Genomic DNA, 25925 nt, shown 5'->3' on the forward strand with positions numbered 1-25925 from the left:
CTACTTTATGCTCACTGTAAAAAAAAAAAAAAACCTGTAAAAAAAAAAAAAAGGTATTATTCCGGCAGCAGGGGTGCTGAAAAAATACTGTTAAATAACAGAAAATAACCATCTCATGAAAATACGGTAATTTTCCATAATTAAAATACAGTTTTTTACCCTAACTTTACATGAGATTTTGCTTTTTTTTTTTTTACTTTTTAATGTTTAATAAAGAATATTTACATGTATTAAAACAATCAAATTACCTATAAATATATATGTAAATAATTTTCAGTGAGACTCAGTTGTCCAATCCACTGATAAAAACTGTAGTTGGACAGTTTATCAGTGCTTATGCATGTTATAAATTCACAAAAATACATTTATTCAACATTTTTGTTGTGAAACCTCCTGTAATTACACAAGATATTTGTCAATTAACAAACAAGTCTGGTTCAACTGACAGAACAAATACTTCTGTTACGGTTAATTGTCAGTAAATTTATCCTGTTTTATTTATTTATTTTTCTTACAGTATTAAACTTTAAATTAACAGTTTAATCTCATACATAGAAAATAAATATTTGTGAAGTTATGGTACATTTGCAAATGTATTTTAACTGTATTTTTCTGTGAAAAAGGAAAAAAATTTCTTTTAAAAAATTGAAGTTTTTTATTTATTCACAGTTACAGTTTTTTCCTGTTCTTTTCCATTTGACATGTAAAATCACAGTCTGTTTTTGTCATTTCATTGATATTTTCCTGTATCTTAAAAATACACGAAAAATCTATAGAATTAACAATGAAATTTCTGTTAAAGTAAAAAAAATTTTTTTTAAAGTACACTCAAAAATGTAAAAAAAAAACCCAAAACAAATGAACATATGAACTGGGTGCTTACAGTTTCGGTATTTCTCACTTTAAAACAATCATAGTATTACAGCACCTCTGGGTTCTTTAAACATTGAACATGTTTATGCAGAAAAACATACAAAAAAGAAAAAAAACAGGGAGATTATATAAAAAGAAGATATTTTTAGAGGAGTGATACAAATTCTGGGCAGCTAGAGGATACACACTTGATCCCTTTGTCCCAAAATGGGGAGGGGAATCGAGAACCAGTTCTTTTTTGAGAACCGGTTCCCAGTAGCTCGATTCAGTGGAATCGTTTGCCTGCCTGCTTAACGATTCTGCTTATTGATTCCACTTTCATTGTGCATGCGCGATGACGTCACACGTACGCTGCATTGTTTTGGTCAGAACGTAGACAACATGGAGTTGAGGCAGAAACGGTCCAAACAGACCACACCAGGTCCAAACAGACCACACCAGGTCCAAACAGACCACACCAGGTCCAAACAGACCACACCAGGTCTAAACAGACCACACCAGGTCCAAACAGACCACACCAGGTCCAAACAGACCACACCAGGTCCAAACAGACCACACCAGGTCTAAACAGACCACACCAGGTCCAAACAGACCACACCAGGTCCAAACAGACCACACCAGGTCTAAACAGACCACACCAGGTCTAAACAGACCACACCAGGTCCAAACAGACCACACCAGGTCCAAACAGACCACACCAGGTCTAAACAGACCACACCAGGTCCAACAGACCACACCAGGTCTAAACAGACCACACCAGGTCTAAACAGACCACACCAGGTCCAAACAGACCACACCAGGTCCAAACAGACCACACCAGGTCCAGACAGACCACACCAGGTCTAACCAGACCACACCAGGTCTAACCAGACCACACCAGGTCTAAACAGACCACACCAGGTCCAGACAGACCACACCAGGTCCAGACAGACCACACCAGGTCCAAACAGACCACACCAGGTCCAGACAGACCACACCAGGTCCAGACAGACCACACCAGGTCTAACCAGACCACACCAGGTCTAAACAGACCACACCAGGTCTAAACAGACCACACCAGATCTAAACAGACCACACCAGGTCCAGACAGACCACACCAGGTCTACACAGACCACACCAGGTCTAACCAGACCACACCAGGTCCAAACAGACCACACCAGGTCTAACCAGACCACACCAGGTCCAAACAGACCACACCAGGTCTAACCAGACCACACCAGGTCCAAACAGACCACACCAGGTCCAGACAGACCACACCAGGTCTAAACAGACCACACCAGGTCCAAACAGACCACACCAGGTCTAACCAGACCACACCAGGTCCAAACAGACCACACCAGGTCTAACCAGACCACACCAGGTCCAAACAGACCACACCAGGTCTAAACAGACCACACCAGGTCCAAACAGACCACACCAGGTCTAACCAGACCACACCAGGTCCAAACAGACCACACCAGGTCTAACCAGACCACACCAGGTCCAAACAGACACCAGGTCCAAACAGACCACACCAGGTCTAACCAGACCACACCAGGTCCAAACAGACCACACCAGGTCTAACCAGACCACACCAGGTCCAAACAGACCACACCAGGTCTAACCAGACCACACCAGGTCCAAACAGACCACACCAGGTCCAGACAGACCACACCAGGTCCAAACAGACCACACCAGGTCTAAACAGACCACACCAGGTCCAGACAGACCACACCAGGTCTAAACAGACCACACCAGGTCCAGACAGACCACACCAGGTCTAAACAGACCACACCAGGTCTAAACAGACCACACCAGGTCCAAACAGACCACACCAGGTCCAAACAGACCACACCAGGTCCAAACAGACCACACCAGGTCTAAACAGACCACACCAGGTCCAAACAGACCACACCAGGTCTAACCAGACCACACCAGGTCCAAACAGACCACATCAGGTCTAACCAGACCACACCAGGTCCAAACAGACCACACCAGGTCTAAACAGACCACACCAGGTCCAGACAGACCACACCAGGTCTAAACAGACCACACCAGGTCTAAACAGACCACACCAGGTCCAGACAGACCACACCAGGTCTAAACAGACCACACCAGGTCTAAACAGACCACAGCAGGTCCAAACAGACCACACCAGGTCTAAACAGACCACACCAGGTCTAAACAGACCACACCAGGTCCAAACAGACCACACCAGGTCTAACCAGACCACACCAGGTCTAAACAGACCACACCAGGTCCAAACAGACCACACCAGGTCTAACCAGACCACACCAGGTCTAAACAGACCACACCAGGTCTAAACAGACCACACCAGGTCCAGACAGACCACACCAGGTCTAAACAGACCACACCAGGTCTAAACAGACCACACCAGGTCCAAACAGACCACACCAGGTCTAACCAGACCACACCAGGTCCAAACAGACCACACCAGGTCCAGACAGACCACACCAGGTCCAAACAGACCACACCAGGTCTAAACAGACCACACCAGGTCCAGACAGACCACACCAGGTCCAGACAGACCACACCAGGTCTAAACAGACCACACCAGGTCTAAACAGACCACACCAGGTCTAAACAGACCACACCAGGTCCAGACAGACCACACCAGGTCTAAACAGACCACACCAGGTCTAAACAGACCACAGCAGGTCCAAACAGACCACAGCAGGTCCAAACAGACCACACCAGGTCCAGACAGACCACACCAGGTCTAAACAGACCACACCAGGTCCAAACAGACCACACCAGGTCTAAACAGACCACACCAGGTCCAAACAGACCACACCAGGTCCAAACAGACCACACCAGGTAAAACAGACCACACCAGGTCCAAACAGACCACACCAGGTCTAACCAGACCACACCAGGTCCAGACAGACCACACCAGGTCTAAACAGACCACACCAGGTCTAAACAGACCACAGCAGGTCCAAACAGACCACACCAGGTCCAAACAGACCACACCAGGTCTAAACAGACCACACCAGGTCCAGACAGACCACACCAGGTCTAAACAGACCACACCAGGTCTAAACAGACCACACCAGGTCCAAACAGACCACACCAGGTCTAAACAGACCACACCAGGTCCAAACAGACCACACCAGGTCTAAACAGACCACACCAGGTCCAAACAGACCACACCAGGTCCAAACAGACTACACCAGGTCTAAACAGACCACACCAGGTCTAAACAGACCACATCACGTCCAGACAGACCACACCAGGTCTAAACAGACCACACCAGGTCTAAACAGACCACACCAGGTCCAAACAGACCACACCAGGTCCAAACAGACCACACCAGGTCTAAACAGACCACACCAGGTCTAAACAGACCACATCACGTCCAGACAGACCACACCAGGTCTAAACAGACCACACCAGGTCTAAACAGACCACAGCAGGTCCAAACAGACCACAGCAGGTCCAAACAGACCACACCAGGTCCAAACAGACCACACCAGGTCTAAACAGACCACACCAGGTCCAAACAGACCACACCAGGTCTAAACAGACACCAGGTCCAAACAGACCACACCAGGTCCAGACAGACCACACCAGGTCTAAACAGACCACACCAGGTCTAAACAGACCACAGCAGGTCCAAACAGACCACACCAGGTCCAAACAGACCACACCAGGTCTAAACAGACCACACCAGGTCCAAACAGACCACATCAGGTCCAAACAGACCACACCAGGTCTTAACAGACCACACCAGGTCTTAACAGACCACACCAGGTCCAATCAGACCACACCAGGTCCAATCAGACCACACCAGGTCCAAACAGACCACACCAGGTCCAAACAGACCACACCAGGTCTAAACAGACACCAGGTCCAAACAGACCACACCAGGTCCAAACAGACCACACCAGGTCCAAACAGACCACACCAGGTCTAAACAGACACCAGGTCCAAACAGACCACACCAGGTCCAGTTGAACACTGTTAAAGCTTCCATTTCTTCTAAAGGGTGGAATCCCTCCAGTCTCCTCAAACATTTGTCCACATGTGACTCATTTACAGGAATGTCACGTATTTGATTCTCTACTCAGCGAACCGGTTCCACGTAGTGGAAATGCAGCAATAGAGGAATTAGTAAAGAGTCTGGAGTTTCACTGTCACCGAACCCCCCCACCACCACCACCACCTCCGAACCAGGCCCGGCATCATCTGTTCTTATTATTTGTTCATACTGTATATGTTCTATTTTCTGTGCAGATGGAAATATAACAGACAGTTAATGCAAACACACCTGTTTGTACTCTTTTATTCCCTCACCCAATGAGAATCGATAAGAGAATCGATAAGCGATATCGATAATGGAATCGGAATCGTTAAATTCTTAACGATTCCCATCCCTAGTCCCAAATATGATCAAATGTATCCCTGTGGATTCTGACAGAGTAAGTCCATTTCTCCATTGTGAATATTTGCCAGATGGTCTGGTACCAGTCCTCTGTTGTTGGTGGAGTTGGATTTAACCTCCTTCTTGTCATAGATTTCTTGCTGGCTGCTAAAAGCGCCTGTAATAATTTTGTATCCTCCCTCTGTTCTAGCACAGCGACATCACCAAGATATAGGTTTACAAAGATGTGAAGCTCATTTTAAATGGTTTTGTAAACGCACATTAACTAATGATTATATCTATTATGGATCAATGTATCTATTGTTCACAATATTAGCTTGTTCTAAAAGTATTCAAACATGAGTCATGAATCCACTGTGACATCTTCATGTTCATTTAGTCCAAACAAATCCTCAAAATTATTAAAAATTAATTAAGATAAATAGAAATTAAAGCAATAAATCTAACCATGAATTGTTCAGACATGAAAAGTTCAGTCATCATCTAGATAGTTGTCAAACAACTAATTAATCCATTGTTTCTCCCTTCGGTAGGTTATGTAAAATGCAAAATAACTGGTAAAAGTTGTGTAAAAAGTACAATATCTGTGTGAAATGAATTGTAACAAAGTAGAAAATTTTCCATTTAAATACAAGCACTCCCATAAAAGTACATTATTTGTTTATTATTTGATTTTCACTGGACTGTTTGAGGACAAAATAGTTTTTAAATGATTAAAAGCAGTAAATGCACATAAATCTGTTATTAAAATGAATAAAGGATTTGTTTCTTTTTTAATGGTTAACTTTAATACAGCACCTTATTGTCTTAAACATTTTATTGGTAATGATTAATATTTTAATTACTCATACAGTTGAGCAATTATTTTTCTCCACATTGAGGTTTTGAAGTGAAACATCGTAACAGAAACAGTGGTCCAGACTCCAGAAATATTCCATTTACTGATGAAAAGAAGGCACTAGTTTGAACTGTATTGTTGTTTTCCTCAACTCTTCATCAGCTCCACTTCCTGAGTGTCCACCAGGGATGAACAAGTGCAACAACGGCGTCTGCATCGGGTCGCGACAAATGTGCGACGGCACCGATGACTGTGGCGACGGGAGCGATGAGTTCAACTGTGGTAAGAACGTCCACCATGAGAAGAACGTAGAGCTGGGGGTCCAAGTCATCCTGGTTCAGGGGCACATTCAGCCCAGTATGGGCCTTTTTTTTTTTTTTTTTTACAGTGTACCATATCCTTAACTGTACTGTGAAATACACCATATGGACAAAAGTATGTGGACACGTTGAATTCAGGTGTTTCTTTTCAAACAGGGGTCTGGGATACAAAACAATGACTAATGTTATAATAGAGTTTTATATTACGGGAAAAATATCATTACATTGGTTAGTTTTCTTTTAATTGTTATCTTTGCTTCAAAAATGCCCCAGAGATGGTTTTGACTTAATTTCTCTCAACCCTAATTTTGGGTTTTTTTTTTTGTTTTGTTTTGTTTTGTTTTGTTTTTTATCCATGACTATGATTTTAAATGTTCTACCTCTGAATTTCTAAAATATTTTTCATGCTCTGACTGTAAATAACAATTTTCTACCACAGCGAACCATCTACTTTCTTCACATCACACTGTGGAAGAAAAATCTCCCATTAAACTTTAAGGAAATATAGATGTTTTTTATCTCAAATCATCATGAACAGGACATCTTACACCTGCAGACATAATGTGTCCCAATATTTTTGTCCATATAGTTTATAAACATCAATATTTCCTTTCCTTCCTTTTCTTTTTTGTCAGTTTTTAATATAAAGCTATATTATGACATTTGTCATTACTAAAGCTGTGTATCGGCAAGAATCTGGCGATACGATACAAATCACAATACTAGGATCATGATACGATATATCGCGATATATCACGATACTGTTAAAAAGGCAATTTAAACCAAACTAACCAATGCAATTTTCTACCACAACTAACCGTCTATTTTCATCACATCTCACTGAGGAAGAAAAATCTACCGTTAAACTTTAAGGAAATACTGATGTTTATAACTATATGGACATAAATATTGGGACACATCATGTCTGCAGTTGTAAGATGTCCTGTTCATGAGGATTTGAGATAAAAACATCAATATTTCCTTAAAGTTTAATGGGAGATTTTTCTTCCTCAGTGAGATGTGATGAAAGTAGATGGTTCGATGTGGCAGAAAATTATTATTTACAGTCAGAGCACGAAAAATATTTTAGAAATTTAGAGGAAGAACATTTAAAATCATAGTTTAAATTGAAACATTTAAAATCATTCAAGTATGGCTGGTGATACGATACACATCACAATACTAGCATCACGATACGATATATCACGATACTGTTAAAAAGGCAAATTTTTGTTTGTGTCTTTTTTTTAAATGATTATTTCCTTGAAGAATTGAATTGCAGCAAAAATTTGCACAAATACTGAACATATTTTTATTTGATCCCAACAGGATCTAATGTTATATCACAAAATGTTCCTATGTTCAAACTGAAATTCTGTTTTACAGACATTAGTTTCAGATCCTGTTCAAATGTTCATATTCTTTTTTTTTTATTTTTTTTTTATTTTTATTGAAGCATAAGAGATACAAGATTTTCCAGTCACCCATTGCTGAACAGTTCAAATGTTCATGTTGTATTAGTTCAGAACTAACATCAGAATAGTATTTTAGTTCAATCTCAACAAAGGAACTAACATTATTTAATAAGACTGTTAAATAATAATAAATAAAATAGAAACAACAAAGAAAAACAAAAATGAACCTCCACAATATCTGCATTTGAATAAATATCTAAAAATATCGATACAGTATCGTGAAATGAAATATTGCGATATATTGCAGAACCAATATTTTCTTACACCCTTCATCCCAAGTGGATCAGACCAGTAAAATAATAATGTAATAAACACTGAGAAGAGTTGTCATTATTAATAGATTAAGAGTGAGTTAAAAGAAAATAAAGTAAAATGATGATATAAAAATGTTTACATCCACAAACTAACACAAAGATGAATAACCATGAACAACTTTAAATTTGTTAAGAAAAAGAAGTAGTGATCCTCATAGCATAATTACCTAAAGTCATTTTTTTTTAGCCAAATTGTGATATCTGCATTAAATGAAGCAGCAGTGTTAGAAAAGTGAAGTTATGCAGATATCACAATTTGGCCCAAAAAAAGGACAATTTTGCTACAAAGCTAACGGAGAGCCTTTTTTTTTTTTTCATTCTTTGTTTATTCAGAGAAGCAGATCATACAAAACTTCCTTTTCAGGTACAATTCATTGTCCACACCTCAAATGCCGAGGGACTGCAGATAAAAAGTCGTTATTTTTACTAATTTTCCCATCAAACCCAGTAATAAATCTGCAGTCATTCTTTTGTGTGGGTTCTTCTGCTGTTATTATTGGACTGTAGATCAGATTGGTCTGTCTGTGGAACCGACACTAAAATGAGTTCCACAGCCTGGACTGTGGAATTTTTGCATTTTGTAAATTCATCCCATGAGCCGGATTGGAACCTTTGGGGGGACGGATTTGGGCCCCAGGACGCATGTGTGACACCCCTGTTATAAATGATCATCCTCCACAGCCTTTATTTTCCAGTTTTGTTTGTTTTTTTTTTGCTTCCAGCTGTAGATGCGTTCTCTTTTTTTTCGTCTGCAGACGGTTACCGACTCTGTACGTTCGAGGACGGCCTCTGTGACTGGGACCTGAGCAGTCTGTCCAATCTCAAATGGGTCAGAACGACTCAGGAAAACATCTCCATCTCAGACCCTCAGAAAGGCCCGGGCAGAGACCACTCCAACAACACAGCATCAGGTGACACTCAACTCCAGTTCATCCTTGAAGACCTTCAACTGTTAGCTGTCGTCACTTGCAAACTAATTTTTCTCTCCGTTTAATCTAGTGGTTTCCATCCTTTTTTGGCTCATGACCTCATGTTAACATCAGAAATTTCTGGCGACCCCAGACATTCAAAATTTGTTCAAAATTAATTAGTTTTTGATCATGTAATAGTTTGCTATACTATGTTGCAAATAAATGTTAATTTTAGAGGACAGTTAGTCTATATAATGTATATTATTGTGGACAGAGGCAGTAAATCCAGGTGTAGATTACTGCACAAAGGGAGAAGTTGATTTTCCTTGGTCAGGATCTGTCCAGTCAGTCCAGCTGTGATTTACAAGGAGGACAATTAATACTGAACAAACAAGAACTGAAACTATGAATTATGAAAGAGCTGCAGCATCTGAAACTGACCACAATGAACATTTGACACAGAAACAGAACCACAGTGCTGCAGTTTCAGACTCAGTTTGTCATGTCTCTTATGGACTGGGATTGTGTCTGTCAACTCACCATATATTTTTTCTCTCTATTTAACTTTTCTTAAATGATTTATCGCCATTTATTATAATATTATCATCTGCATTTTGCATTTTTCACTGTAGATCCTGTATTTTCCTATATGTAATTTAGATGTTCATGAAAACTCCCAGTGAATTCAGAAGTTATTACATCAAAACAGAGAAAACTGAAGATAAAGTGAGTTTTTCGGTCAAATCTCTCATGAACTGAACATAACCCCAGTGTGTCCATCTACTGTCATTGATCCAACTCCATGGGTTTGACTGGAGAATCAATGTTGGAGAAGATGATGGTGTTTCCACGGTAACTACGGAGCCTCTGAACATCCAAATGGGCCATATGTGATGACCATGAAAAGATGAAGAACTGTATTTTGCACCGATTATTGACATGGATTGATAGGATTAATGGATCAACAGGAATTAAACAGTTTAGATCAGTAGATGCTTTTGGTCACTGGTGGTTGTTTAGATTTTTGAGGATTAAAACGCTGTGAATGATCATAAAAATGATTATTATTCATTCTTGAAACTCATGAAAAAGTATTGGTGAATTTTTGTATTCGAAGCTTTTTTCAGCCTGGACATAATTCCAGTGCTTGTTATTGTGTTTTTAAAGTGTTGTCATATGTCTTGTGTCTTTTTAGACCATCAACTAACTTTAAATGAACTCACCCTCAGGACACTTCCTGTACGTCACCGTCCCTAAAGGGGGTCTCCTAAATGACTGGGCAGCTTTTCAAAGTCCACGCCTTGAACCCACCACAAGTTCACAACCGTGTAAGGTGAGTTCAAACCTTTAATCCTACTATTTCTTCTCTTATTATTTTACAGGTATTGCATTACTTCTACCAACTGTGAACTTTAGAGGTGTTAACATTGTATGATTTTCTTGCAGCTATTGAGTCAAATGTCTGTTGTTCTCAGTTTGAAATCCATTGCTTTCCTCTAAAATCAACTTCTAAACAGCTCATGGATTTTAATAATAATTTTCTTTTTGGAAACACTAAAATAACTGCTCATAGTGGGTTTTTAAAAACACAGACAGAAACAGGTAGATGAATCCACATTTGAAGCTGACAGTTGATATCATTGTCCAGTCCTGTGTAAAAGTCCTAGTCTAACATTCTGTTTGTTGGTTTAGTAAAGTTCTAATGTCCACACATATGCATTTGTCTCTGCATTTAGATCCAATCTGATATATGTGAAGTATGAACAGCAGGAAAAACTAAAGTTTCAGGTTAAAAACTACTTCTAGTGTGACCTCCCTTTGACCATAACATGTCTTTAACCCTTTTGTTCAGACAATTTGAGATTTATGACATTAGTTTTCTGATGTTTTAGTAACAAATATAATCGAAACAAAGCAAAATGAGCCACAAGTTGAAAAAAAAAAATCAGCATGAGGCAAAAAGTAGCAAAAAATAACCCCAACAAAATAATCAACAAAATGAACAAAAAAAAAATCTGTGTCAAAATAATCAAGAAATTGAATAAAAGTGAACAAAGTAAACAAAATTAACATAATTAACAAGATGAATAAAATAATAGGCGTCATTCAACTGCTTCTATAAACCAAAGTGTTTGTATTTAGTAGGACCTCCCTTTGACCTTAACATGTCTTTAACCCTTTTGTTCAGACAATTTGAGATTTATGACATTAATTTTCTGATGTTTTAGTTACAAATATAATCGAAATGAAGCAAAATGAGCCACAAATTGAAAAAAAAAAATCAGCATGATGCAAAAATTAGCAAAAAAACCCCAACAAAAATAAACAAAAAAATGAACAGAAAACAACATAAAATCTGTGCCAAAATAATCAAGAAATTGAATAAAAGTGAACAAAGTAAACAAAATTAACATAATTAACAAGATGAATAAAATAATAGGCGTCATTCAACAGCTTCTATAAACCAAAGTGTTTGTATTTAGTGGGACCTCCCTTTGACCTTAACATGTCTTTAACCCTTTTGTTCAGACAATGTAAGATTTAAGGCCTTAATTTTCTGATGTTTTAGTAACAAATATAATTGAAGTGAAGCAAAATGAGCAACAAATTGAAACAAGAAAAGCACTCAGACAGCGCAGACCTCCGCCAAGACAGATCAACCCTGCTGATCACCACCAAAATTTAATCATTTCTTCCTTGTGCCAGTATCAACATTTCCTGAAAATTTCATGAAAATCCATCCATAACTTTTTGAGTTATCTTGCTAACAAACAAACAAACAAACAAACAAACAAACAAATAAGCAAACAAGCAAACAAACAAGCAAACAAACAAACACGCAAACACACAAAGCAAATGATCACAATACCTTCTGGCGGAGGTAAAAATCAGCATGATGCAAAAACTAGCAAAAAAACCCCCCAACAAAATAATCAACAAAATGAACAAAAAAATGAACAGAAAACAACATAAAATCTGTGCCAAAATAATCAAGAAATTGAATAAAAGTGAACAAAGTAAACAAAATTAACATAGTCAACAAGATGAATAAAATAATAGGCATCATTCAACTACTTCTATAAACCAAAGTGTTCGTATTTAGTGGGACCTCCGTCTGACCTTAACATGTCTTTAACCCTTTTGTTTAGACAATATGAGATTTAAGGCCTTAATTACCTCCACCAAGGAGGTTATGTTTTTGCCAGGGTTTGTTTGTCTGTTTGTTTGTTTGTCTGTCCGTTAGTGTGCAACATAACTCAAAAAGTTATGGACAGATTTTGATGAAATTTTCAGGGTTTGTTGGAAATGGGATAAGGAAGAAATGATTAAATTCTGGTGGTGATCGGGGGTGGGGGGGCCCATGGGGGGGGGCCACTGATCAGCCTTGGCGGAGGTCTGCGCTCTCCGAGTGCTTCTAGTTTGTACTGCTTCTTGTCCTGGGGTCAGAGATCACATTAAATACTGACTGTAACCTTTAAAAGACGTAGTTCAGTTTTTGTCTTTTAAGGCTGCGCACATATTTCCTGTATTTTCTTGTTGTATCTGAAGAAAAGAGAAATAACTAGAAGCACTCGGAGAGCGCAGACCTCCGCCAAGGCTGATCAGTGCCCCCCCCGTGGGCCCCCCCACCCCCGATCACCACCAAAATTTAATCATTTCTTCCTTATCCCATTTCCAACAAACCCTGAAAATTTCATCCAGATCTGTCCATAACTTTTTGAGTTGTGTTGCACACTAACGGACAGACAAACAAACAAACAAACAAACAAACAAACAAACAAACAAACAAACAAACAAACAAACCCTGGCAAAAACATAACCTCCTTGGCGGAGGTAAATATGTATGATCATTTCAAACCTGAAAAACAACAAAGGCCTAAGACTTTTGCACAGAACTATATTTATGCAGTCGTGGGTTTTTACACTACTACAGAGGAAGAATACATATTACATATTAAAAGTGCGTACATTATTAATAAGACACAGGCTTCATGTGATAATATCAACATTAAAACTGGACTCATTCTTTAGACAAATCCAGTTTTGTAAATACTGACTGACCAAAGGCCTCCGTCATCTCCCTCCCTCCGTCCTTCTGCTGCAGATGGTCATGTACACCCACCAGTTTGGGCGCAGGTCGGGCGGTTTGACGGTTCTGGTCGCAGATACTATCGTCCACCCAGTGTGGGAGAGGGGCGGAGCTCTGGGCGACGTCTGGGTGAAGGCCGAGGTGGAGATTGTGACCAACTCCACCTTCCAGGCAGGTTTATTATGGTTATGAGGACTGATTTTTCTTTGTGTTTGTGTATTTATATTTTGGATGACGTTACATTTCCAGTGATATTTGAGTCAGTTTTCCTCCTGTTTTGTTGAATTTTCTGTCATTGTAGATTCTAATAATGGCGGCCATCAGAGACTTTACCTATGGAGGTGTTGCTGTCGACAGCATCACGTTGTCTCCTGGATGTCGTTTATCGAATGGTAACCTCCTCATCTGTCTCACCTTTTTAATAAACTGTAGTAGTAGTTTTATTTATGAGCGCATAGAATCATCACATAGCAAAGAATCAAACAACATGGTCAAAAAAATAAATAAATAACATTTTTCTGTGCTCAAAAAGGAGTGGGTATAACATATTGACTCCGCCCCCTTTTTGCAAACTAATAATCAAAGTAGATCCGCTTCCTTTGCTTTGTTTACACATTTTCCTGTTTATTTTTACAATAACACAAAACATCCGTACAAACCATTCATATACACTTTTTTAGTCACCTCACACACAATCAGATTTAAGTAATCAACTGTTTTTAATATAGACTATAATATTTATATGCACTTTAAATATTTACTCCAAATACAATGATCAATAAATGTGATAATATCTTCCTATCACGATAACTTAACTACAATAATATCTTATTTTATGCGTACTTCTGTAATGTTTTATATTTTGTTATTATAGTGGATTTATACATCCGTTTAAATGCACAAATTGAAGAAGACATTTTTCAGTTTTGCTCCAGATTATTCCACAGATTATTTCCGACAGATGCACTGGCTTTTTATGTTTGTTCTACACTTCATTTTCTTGTAGATTTCAGTTCCCCTTAAATTATAATTACTTTGCCTGGGCTTAAGACATTATAATAAGAGTGTTAAGGTCAACAAGACCGTATAGTTTTAGAGCATTTAATTTTATAAATAGGGGATTTGTTGGAGCTAAGTACTGTGCTTGATTGACAAGTCGAATTGCCTTTTTTTGAAGTGAGAATATAGAATTAATATTTGATTTATAATTGTTACCCCATATCGCTGCACAGTAGTTCAGATATGGACCATTATTAAACCATCATTTGATTTAACCCTATAACACCGAATGTATCATATTTGATCCATGAGTTTTGAAGCTCTCTACATGATCAGTGTGATATTTTTTTTCTTAAAAAACCTGATGTATATAATTAGATACATGCACTACACAGATAATCCACCAGGGGGAGGAGTTCACTCACCAGAGGCCTTTAGTGACACTACAAGACTGTCATTAATGAGGAAGGAGGAAGAACTGGGACCATTTAGAAAAGGAATTAACAATTTTTTCAACGTGTTTGTCTTATATTATGTTTTTGTTTGTTCAAAAATAATATTTGAGCATTGAGACCTGATGGATCAAATATGACACAAAATGGAAACTGTGGAGAGAAATTTGTTTCTTTATTCATCAATCAAAAAGAATGGATTTGCAACCAAAAAAAAGATTTGGGAGCAAAAGACAAGTGGCAATAAACAAAAAGATCTTTTTGCTTCTAAATCAGTCCTCTTTGCTTGTGAGTTAAAAACTTTTGCCTCAACTTCAAAAGTTTTGCTGTGAACGTACAGGCTGTACTCGACATTATTTAGTGTAATCCATTACTCATGAGATATATTTCAATTTCAAAGAGCAATAGTCTATCAACTTACCCTCCAGCAACATAAGGCAACGGAGAAGTGGGTTTTAACGTGGAAGCTGGAGCCGGTGCTGGAGCCAGGTCAAACCCACCAATGGAAACTCTTCTGTCATCCATCAGCGTAGGCCCCGCCCATTAAGTGCAGTTTAATTTGCAAGCCAAACTTTTGAAGTCGCAAACAAACCGAAGTGATTTTCAAGCAAAAACGATCTCTTTTTTTATTGACATTTACTGTCTATTGCTCTCAAATCTCTTTTTTAATTGCAAATCCATTCTTTTTAATTGATGAATAAAGAAACAAATGTGTCTGCATAAAACTCATACATGGACATTGATATGTGAAAACATTTTTTTTGGTTGGTTTGTATTGTTTTTTTGGCCAATAAAGGCTCCAGTTTTAAATAAATGGAATTTTCTGTCAATGATTCAATGGTTCAGGTTTTACAGGGTTAAACTGAATCAGTTTTTGTCATTTCTACTGTTGAACAGTCAATGACACCTGGGCCAAATTCCCCGACCCTCCTCCACACCCCTGCACCCAACCAGAGAAGATGTGTGATTTTAATGACGACTGTCCAAAAGCAGAGGATGAAAGTAGATGTGGTGAGTTCATTTATCCTGTGGTTTTACTTCTGTTATCAGGTGTGTGAAAAGCACAGAGGCGAAACCAGGACAGAAATACCACTTCACTCCCTGTCCTCAGATCCAAACTCTAAACCCATCTGTTTAGGACCGCTTTCTCTTTGTGACCACAACTGCATTGTCCAATTTTTAACCTGCCTTTTACTTTTGACTCTGTTTTACTGCTTGTTTTATACTCCCCTGTTTTACTGTACGGTGTCCTTGAGGGCCAAGAAAGGTGCCTGTAATTAAAATGTATTATTATTATTATTATTATTATTATTATTATTATTATTATTATTATTATTATTAATAATAATAATAAGCAGATGTGCAATATTCCTCGCACTGTTCAGATGCACTGTAAAAAAAAAAAAAAAAAAAGGTATTATTCCAGCAGCAGGGGTGCCGAAAAAATACTGTTAAATAACAGAAAATAACCATCTCATAAAAATACGGTAATTTTCCATAATTAAAATACAGTTTTTTGCCCTAACTTTACATGAGATTTTGCTAATTTTTTTTTGACTTTTTAATGTTTAATAAAGAATATTTACATGTATTAAAACAATCAAATTACCTCTCTCTCTCTCTCTCTCTCTCTCTCTCTCTATATATATATATATATATATATATATATATATATATATATATATATATACACACATTATATACAGTATATATATATATATATATATATATATATATACATTATATACAGTATATATATATATATATATACACATTATATACAGTATATACAGTATATATACAGTACAGGATATATATATATATATATATATATATATATATATATATATATATATATATATATATATATATATATATATATATATACACTTTTCAGTGGGACTCAGTTGTCCAATCCACTGATAAAAACTGTATTTGGACAGTTTATCAGTGCTTATACATGTTATACATTCACAAAAATACATTTATTCAACATTTTTGTTGTGAAACCTCCTGTAATTACACAAGATATTTGTCAATTAACAAACAAGTCTGGTTCAACTGACAGAACAAATACTTCTTTTATGGTTAATTGTCAGTAATTTTATCTCGTTTTATTATTATTATTATTTTTTTTTTACAGTATTAAACTTTAAATTAACAGTTTAATCTCATAAAGAGAGAAGAAATATTTGTGAAATTATGATGCATTTGCAAATGTATTTTAACTGTATTTTTCTGTGAAAAAGGAAAAAAAACCTCTTTTTTAAAAAACTGACATTTTATGGTTATTCACAGTTACAGTTTTTTCGTGTTATTTTCCATTAGACATGTAAAATCACAGTCTGTTTTTGTCATTTCATTGATATTTTCCTGTATCTTGAAAATACAGGAAAAATCTGTAAAATAAACAGTGAAAATTCTGTTAAATTATAGATTTTCTTACAGTGTGGCTCTGGGTGCATACAGCATCCTCAACAGCCCTCCCAGCCCTAAAAGCAAACTGGAGTTAGATTTGTTTATTTAGTTTCTTAGAGTCTCCCTGTCTCTGTATATATTTAGTGATCTGAATAACAGTACTTTTTTTATGTTTTTTTTTTTTTGTCTGCAGGTGACTTCTCATTTGAAAACGGAGCCTCAGGTTGGACTGATTCCAGCATTGGGAGTCAGGGTTGGGTTCTGTATAAAAATGAGTCATCTGAACGTCATTCAGCAGGTACCACAGAACTGTTCAGCTCTTAAGAATCTCATTAATAAAAGTCAAAGACGCTGCATTAGCAAGGTTGTTATCGTTAACGAAATGATGAAAACTAGAATTGTAAAAACATTTTCGTTAACTGAAATAAATAAAAACTATAATTAAAAGAAAAAAACGATAACTAGTTGAAACTGTATTGTGTGTTTACAAAACTAACTAAAAATAAATAATAAGATAAAAATTATGGATTAAATTCCCTTCGTTTTCATCTTTGTCAATTTCAGATTGATACGAAATTGATTTATTTCACTTGAGCAATTTTCTGTGCTGTCACCATCCGACACTTTTTGGTCCGTCACTTGTGTTCACTTGTGGTTTCCAGTCGTCTTCTGGTCCCCACTCTACCTGGAAACATGGAGACTAAAGCAGCAGAGTCCTGTCTGGGATTGATTTGAATACAACGACAGAGAAGAAGAGAAAAGATATTTTAAAAAAATTAAAGCTAAACTAAAACTAAGCATTGAGAACAAAATGAAAACTAATTAAAACTATCAAACCTGCTCTAAAAACGCATTAAAACGAACTGAATTAGAGAAAAAAAGTTCAAACTAAATAAAACTGAACTAGAATGAAAAATCCAAAACTATTAGAACCTTGCTCATCAGTCTTCTGTAAACCCTTCCATTTCTTTCTTAGATGATTACCTGTATGTAGCTGAGGCCTGGGGTCAGCAGCTGACCGAAGCCCAGACCCGGACCCCTCTCCTGGGCCCGTCTGGACCCGCCTGCACCCTCAGCTTTGACTTCGCTCTGACCGGGAACCCCGCCCACATCGGTACCGCAGATACTCCAGCAGCTGTGACGCCTTTTCACACCGTTGTTAAGAACTTCAGGTGTGACTCAGTTTTCTCATCTTCACTACAGGTGAACTGTCCGTCAGGGTGATTGACAGCTCACTGGGCATTCTGCCGAAACTGTGGGAGTTTGCTGGGAAGACGGGAACAGAGGAAGAAGCATGGAGACACGCCGTGGTACCTGTTGGAGACAGGAAAAACCGCTTCCAGGTAAGATTTCAGACTCCGCTTTATTCTCATTCAATCAATGGTACATGAGAGAATGAATATGATGATGATATCTCATTTCACAATACTGTATTGATATTAAAAAGTACTGTATCCATATTTTTAGGTTTTTATTCAAATGCAGATATAACGGAGGTTCATTTTTGTTTTTTTGTTTTTGTTTTTTGTTTCTATTTTATTTATTATTATTTAACACTGTTTTATTAACTGATGGTTATTTGAAGCATCCTAAAAGCACTCTTTGTTGTCTGAGAGGCAGATTTTTATTCCTTTGGAAACTACGAGAATTAGAAAAAATTTGTGATATAGCATTAGCTGCTATTCAGATCAAATAAAAACGTGTATAGTATTTGTACATATTTCTGGTGTAATTCAATTCTTCTGAGAAATAATCTTATTGCCTTTTTTTTAACAGTATCATGATATATCGTATTGTGATCCTAGTATTGTGATTTGTATCATATCACCACATTCTTGCCAATACACACCCCTATTAATAATAAAGAAATGTACAAACTGAGGCATGTCTTGGTTTGGAAATGTATTTTACACTATAGTGGCATTCAGTTTAAAAAGAGAGAGTAGTTTATAAAGACCTTGGCTCAGGGCTAAGACAAAATTTAGGGTAAAAATTCTGAAAAAGATGTTATATAAGGTGAAATGTAAAGTAATAACAGCAGATGTTAACAGGAAAATAGAGCATGAGAAAAAAACATACTGTGAGGATAATAAGAGAATGTAAATAATAGACAACATTACACCACAAACACAGAAGCAGTAAAAGATTAAGCAAAAACAGTAAAAGGACTGAAAAAAATCAATAAGATTTTGTCGAAAGTGAAATAAGAGTATTGAAGCAGCAGCAGAAAAGGACAAAAAGAATAAACATATTATTAAAATCAGTAAGTCGTTGTGTGGATGTAACATCGGACAGTTGATTTCCCTCGGCCCGCACATGAAGGTTTTACACAAAGCAACCACAAGAGGGCGCTATTACATCATTAAAACTGACACTAGTTTCAAAGAGCCACCAGAAAACAGATGAAACCTGACAGAAAGCAGACAGCTGTTTGACAGAACAGGAAATCACACACTGTCTGGAAGTTCCCATGAACAGCAGAGTCAAACCACAGGTGAGTGTTTGTCATGACCCCTCCTCTGTTCTTCTGTCTCCTTTTCATCAGCTGGTGTTCGAAGCTCGTGCTGAGATCCTGAATCGGTCGGCAGAGATAAAAGTCAAAAATGTTCACTTCATCACATGTAACGCCAACTACCGTCCACATTTTCCAACAGGTAACCCCCATGTGAATGTGGGAAAGTCCAGAATGAACACATGAAACTGTTTATAGACTCCTTCACAGATATACACACTGGTAATATTCTTTCTTTCTTTCTTTCTTTCTTTCTTTCTTTCTTTCTTTCTTTCTTTCTCCTCATTGCTATTCTATTCTATTCTATTCTATTTTGTTCTATTCTATTCTGTTCTGCTCTATTTTGTTCTATTCTATTCTTTTCTATTTTGTTCTATTCTATTCTTTCCTATTTTGTTCTATTCTTTTCTATTTTGTTCTATTCTATTCTTTTCTATATTGTTCTATTCTATTTTGTTCTTTTTTGTTCTATTCTATTTTGTTCTATTCTGTTCTATCTATTGTGTTCTATTCTACTCTATTTTGTTCTATCCTACTGTGTTCTATTCTATTTTGTTCTATTCTATTGTGTTCTATTCTATTCTACTCTATTTTGTTCTATTCTATTCTGTTCTATTCTATTCTATTCTGTTCTGTTCTATCCTATCTATTCTGCCCTATTTTGTTCTATTCTATTCTGTTCTATTCTATTGTGTTCTATTCTATTTTGCTCTATACTATTGTGTTCTATTCTACTCTATGTTGTTCTATTCTATTGTGTTCTATTCTACTCTATTTTTTTCTATTCTATTCTATTCTATTCTATTCTGTTCAGTATTGCACATCTACGCTGTGTGGACTCAGGGGTTTTCTGTTTTCCAGGGGTGTCGTGTAATTTTGAGGATGGATTATGTGACTGGTATCAGGACACCAGTGATAACTTTGACTGGACGCTGGTGGACGGGATGGACCACACGGTTGGGATCGGTGAGTTTATGGAGCACGAAAATTAAAACGGTGTCTGAATAAAAAGACATTAAAAAAGACAATCAGATTAAATAAATACACTTTGTACTTTTTAAGGTTTTCCATAATAGTAATTCATGCAATGGAAGATCAGTTTTATCATTTCTGTCAATAATTTAGTGAATGTCTACTGTTTGAAGAGACTCAGCATTTCTGTTGAGTTTTTTTTTAATGCACAAACTGCAAATGCAAATAAAACAACAGGATGGTAAGGAAAGGTGTCAGAGTTCACAAATTTACAGAACTTAAAATTGTTTTTTTTTTAGAGGATTTCTGCCTTGTGGTGCATTAATAAGATGCTTTAGCAGCATCTTTAAATCTGGAAAAGTGCTGAAATTAAGTAAAATCATCTCAAGTTTTGCAAAAGTCATGTATTTTTAATGATGTATTGGTATTTATGGTTGTTATGACTTGAATTTTACTGCATTTGCATTTTTTAAGAGACAAAATATTCAATGGGTCTTTTGTTACAATTAATAAATAAAAATACAATAACAATGATTACATCAATAAGTCACAGCTACAGAAAATTATGGAATAAATAAAAAACAAAACAAAACAATAACTTCTTACCTTAAGGCTTCAGAATGTGTTCAAAAAATAGATAGATAGATAGATAGATAGATAGATAGATAGATAGATAGATAGATAGATAGATAGATAGATAGATAGATAGATAGATAGATAGATAGATAGATAGATAGATAGATGTACTTTATTTATCCCAAACTGGGTAATTACAGTTTTGTTTTTTGATAGATAGATGTACTTTATTTCATCAGGGGAGAGCGCGAACGCAAATGTGAAATTCAGACCAAGTACGTTCAGAAAATCCATTTGTGCAGTGAAACAGGCTAAACAGCATTGTCAGAATAGCTTTACTGTTGAAATTTACTGTTAAAGCTGAGTTAAAATTAATCAGTAAAAAATACTAAAAACCAAACGTACACAATACAGTCATACAAAAATGTGAGGTGAAAGTGTTTTTATTCCATGATGCAAAAATCAGGTTTAAAAAAGACATGTTAAAAGTTTTTCCCTCTGGAGTGTTTGCATATTTGTCCCTTTTTCACTCCTGATGTTTTGTCTGTGGTGAAACTCACAGAACAGCGACACAAATGCAGTTGGTTTTGTTCTTCAGGTTTAAGTGATGGGACGGCTTTTCCTTGTCATTATTTGACTAAAAACAAATGCATGTAGGTGAATCTGAGAAGAACCGATTAGAGGATTTAAACAACAGAACTTCTGTTTTTCTGTGTGGACGTCCAGGTAAAAGTCTGGCTGTGGACCTGTGGAGTCCGTCGCTTCGTGGTGTGTTCGGACGTTTACTTTCATTCCCCCAGTCCATCTCCACAGATCACTGCCTCTCCTTCTTCTATAAACTCTACGGCCCAAATACAGGTGAGAACGACGTGAAATAAGACAGAACTGAACCATTAATACAAGCTTCCTGATTACTACTAATTGACTTCTTTGCACAACATAATATAAAAATGAAAATTCAAGGAAGGATAAAATAACAATACACACAAAAGAAAAAGAAAAAAAGTAATATTCGAAAAGGAGTGAGAAGAAGCAGAGCTTATTAGGTCTCACCCCTTTGTCTAAACCAACAATATGTACATACATACATACACACAAATATACACATACATATACACGTATACATGTACACATCCACATCTACCAGCATATATATATATATATATATATGTGTGTGTGTGTGTGTGTGTGTGTGTGTATGTATGTATGTATATGTATATATATATATATACAGTACAGGCCAAAAGTTTGGACACACCTTCTCATTCTTTGCATTTTCTTTATTTTCATGACTATTTTCATTGTAGATTCTCACTGAAGGCATCAAAACTATGAATGAACACATGTGGAATTATGTACTTAACAAAAAAGTGTGAAATAACTGAAAACATCTCTTATATTCTAGTTTCTTCAAAGTAGCCACCCTTAGCTCTGATGACTGTTCTGCACACTCTTGGCATTCTCTTGATGAGCTTCCAGAGGTAGTCACCTGAAATGGTTTCCACTTCATAGCTGTGCCTTGTCAGGGTTACTTAGTGGAATTTCTTGCCTTATTGATGGGGTTGGGACCATCAGTTGTGTTGTGCAGAAGTCAGGTTGATGCACAGCTGACAGCCCTATTGGACAACTGTTAGAATACATATTATGGCGAGAACCAATCAGCTAAGTAAAGACAAACGAGTGGCCATCATTACTTTAAGAAATGAAGGTCAGTCAGTCTAGAAAATTTCAAAAACTTTGAATGTGTCCCCAAGTGCAGTCGCAAAAACCATCAAGCGCTCCAACGAAACTGGCTCACATGAGGACCGCCCCAGGAAAGGAAGACCAAGAGTCACCTCTGATGCTGAAGATAAGTTCATCTGAGTCACCAGCCTCAGAAATCGCAAATTAACAGCAGCTCAGATTAGAGACCAGATGAATACCACACAGAGCTCTAGCAGCAGACACATCTCTACAACAACTGTTAAGAGGAGACTGCGTGAATCAGGCCTTCATGGTCAAACAGCTGCTAGGAAACCACTGCTCAGGAGAGGCAACAAACACAAGAGATTTATTTGGGCCAAGAAACCCAAGGAATGGACATTAGACCAGTGGAAATCTGTGCTTTGGTCTGATGAGTCCAGATTTCAGATCTTTGGATCCAACCGCCGTGTCTTTGTGCGACGCAGAAAAGGTGAACGGATGGATGCTACATGCCTGGTTCCCACCGTGAAGCATGGAGGGGGAGGTGTGATGGTGTGGGGGTGCTTTGCTGGTGACGCTGTTGGGGATTTATTCAAGATTGAAGGCAACCTGAATCAGCATGGCTACCACAGCATCCTGAAGTGACATGCCATTCCATCCGGTTTGCGTTTAGTTGGACCATCATTTATGTTTCAACAGGACAATGACCCCAAACACACCTCCAGGCTGTGTGAGGGATATTTGACCAAGAAGGAGAGTGATGGAGTGCTGCGCCAGATGACCTGGCCTCCACAGTCACCGGACCTGAACCCAATCCAGATGGTTTGGGGTGAGCTGGACCGCAGAGTGAAGGCAAAAGGGCCAACAAGTGCTAAGCATCTGTGGGAACTTCTTCAAGACTGTTAGGAAACCATTTCAGGTGACTACCTCTGGAAGCTCATCAAGAGAATGGCAAGAGTGTGCAAAGCAGTCATCAGAGCTAAGGGTGGCTACTTTGAAGAAACTAGAATATAAGAGATGTTTTCAGTTATTTCACACTTTTTTGTTAAGTACATAATTCCACATGTGTTCATTCATAGTTTTGATGCCTTCAGTGAGAATCTACAATGAAAATAGTCATGAAAATAAAGAAAATGCAAAGAATGAGAAGGTGTGTCCAAACTTTTGGCCTGTACTGTATATGTATATATATATATATATATATATATATATATGTATATATGTATATATATATATATATATATATATATATATATATATATATATATATATGTATATATATATATATATATATATATATATATATATATATATATATATATATATATATATATGTGTGTGTATATATATATATTATATATATATATATATATATATATATATATATATATATGTGTGTGTATATATATATATATATATATATATATATATATATATATATGTGTGTGTATATATATATATATATATATATATGTGTGTGTGTGTATATACATATATATATATATATATATATATATATATATATATATATATGTATGTATGTATATGTACACACATACATACAGGGTGGGGAAGCAAAATGTACAATGAACATTTAGTTGTTTTTTCTCAGCAGGCACTACGACAATTGTTTTGAAACCAAACATATACTGATGTCATAATCATACCTAACACTATTATCCATACCTTTTCAGAAACTTTTGCCCATATGAGTAATCAGGAAAGCAAACGTCAAAGAGTGTGTGATTTGCTGAATGCACTCGTCACACCAAAGGAGATTTCCAAAATAGTTGGAGTGTCCATAAAGACTGTTTCTAATGGAAAGAAGAGAATGACTATGAGCAAAACTATTACCAGAAAGTCTGGAAGATACTATTAAAGAAGAATGGGAGAAGTTGTCACCCCAATATTTGAGGAACACTTGCGCAAGTTTCAGGAAGCGTGTGAAGGCAGTTATTGAGAAAGAAGGAGGACACATAGAATAAAAACATTTTCTATTATGGACATTTTCTTGTGGCAAATAAATTCTCATGACTTTCAATAAACTAATTGGTCATACACTGTCTTTCAATCCCTGACTCAAAATATTGTACATTTTGCTTCCCCACCCTGTATGTATGTATATGTGTGTATGTGTGTGTGTGTGTGTGTGTATATATATATATATATATATATATATATATATTTTTTTTTTTTTTTTTTTTTTTTTTTTTTTTGTAGTATATTAAATTATACATTTACATAAACATGTACTTGGACATAAGGGACCACACAGACACAATACAAAAAAAAAAAATTATACAACACAAAAAAAGAAGGAAAAAACAAAACACACAACAACAAAAAAACAACAAAATAAATAATATTATCAACTCCTCTTTACAATGCTAATGTTAATGTATTGAATAAAAAATCTGTAGATTTAGCCTTGAATGTTTGTTATGTTACATCTTCTGTGATAGTTACTGATGTGAACTTTCTGTTTATTCGGTCAAAGCTGTAAATTCTCCGTCCAGTTCAAGTATTTCTTGGGTTTCTTACACTTCCATCCTGCTCTTCTACTCGTACTATCCAGGCGTTCTGAGCATAAAGCTGCTGGCTGATGACGGTTACGAGACCGTCCTCTGGACCCGAAGTGGAGCCCACGGTAACATGTGGCATGAAGCCCACTGCCCCGTCCCACACCAGCTGACCAGCTTCCAGGTAAGAAGAAAAGAAGGACGAGTCTGTCCGTTTATATACAGTTATATGACAGTCAGCTGGACGGTGCCGGTGTTTTTAAAGGGCTCATATTTAACTAAACCCACTTTCATTAGTCTTTGGTTCATTTATTTGTGTATTTTCATTTCATGTGTATATTTCATTTATTTGTGTTTTTAGGTTTTGTCTATTCTTCTGTATTTGTATTTATTTTATCTTTGTATTTTACTTTTTACAGTTGTTCTATGTTTTTTAATCTGTTCTTGTAGTTTACTCTGTTATTTTGGTTTTTATTTATTTTTCTGGACAGCACTTTGGTCCACTGTGGTTGTTTTGAAGTGCTTTACAAATAAAGTTGGATTGGATTTGGGGACCCTAATAGTTCATACAGTTTGAATTTGAACCCTC

At 36.8% G+C, this 25925-nt stretch overlaps 1 protein-coding gene across 2 annotated transcripts in view; it reads left to right on the top strand.

The window, feature by feature from the left end:
* The window catches only part of mamdc4 (MAM domain containing 4), a 63131-nt gene that overhangs the window by 14165 nt on the left and 23041 nt on the right, over positions 1–25925 (top strand). For both annotated transcript variants that reach the window (XM_030148585.1, XM_030148584.1), the window contains exons 8-20: positions 6258–6377; positions 8960–9115; positions 10345–10448; positions 13221–13376; positions 13507–13597; positions 15554–15667; positions 17268–17372; positions 18051–18188; positions 18278–18417; positions 19620–19728; positions 20448–20552; positions 21861–21992; positions 25393–25520. In XM_030148585.1, coding sequence (XP_030004445.1) covers positions 6258–6377; positions 8960–9115; positions 10345–10448; positions 13221–13376; positions 13507–13597; positions 15554–15667; positions 17268–17372; positions 18051–18188; positions 18278–18417; positions 19620–19728; positions 20448–20552; positions 21861–21992; positions 25393–25520 — 1598 coding nt within the window. The remainder of the gene's footprint in view (positions 1–6257; positions 6378–8959; positions 9116–10344; positions 10449–13220; positions 13377–13506; positions 13598–15553; positions 15668–17267; positions 17373–18050; positions 18189–18277; positions 18418–19619; positions 19729–20447; positions 20553–21860; positions 21993–25392; positions 25521–25925) is intronic.

This window comes from Sphaeramia orbicularis, chromosome 12 (genome assembly GCF_902148855.1).
Source record: "Sphaeramia orbicularis chromosome 12, fSphaOr1.1, whole genome shotgun sequence".
In the NCBI taxonomy this organism is placed as follows: domain Eukaryota; kingdom Metazoa; phylum Chordata; class Actinopteri; order Kurtiformes; family Apogonidae; genus Sphaeramia; species Sphaeramia orbicularis.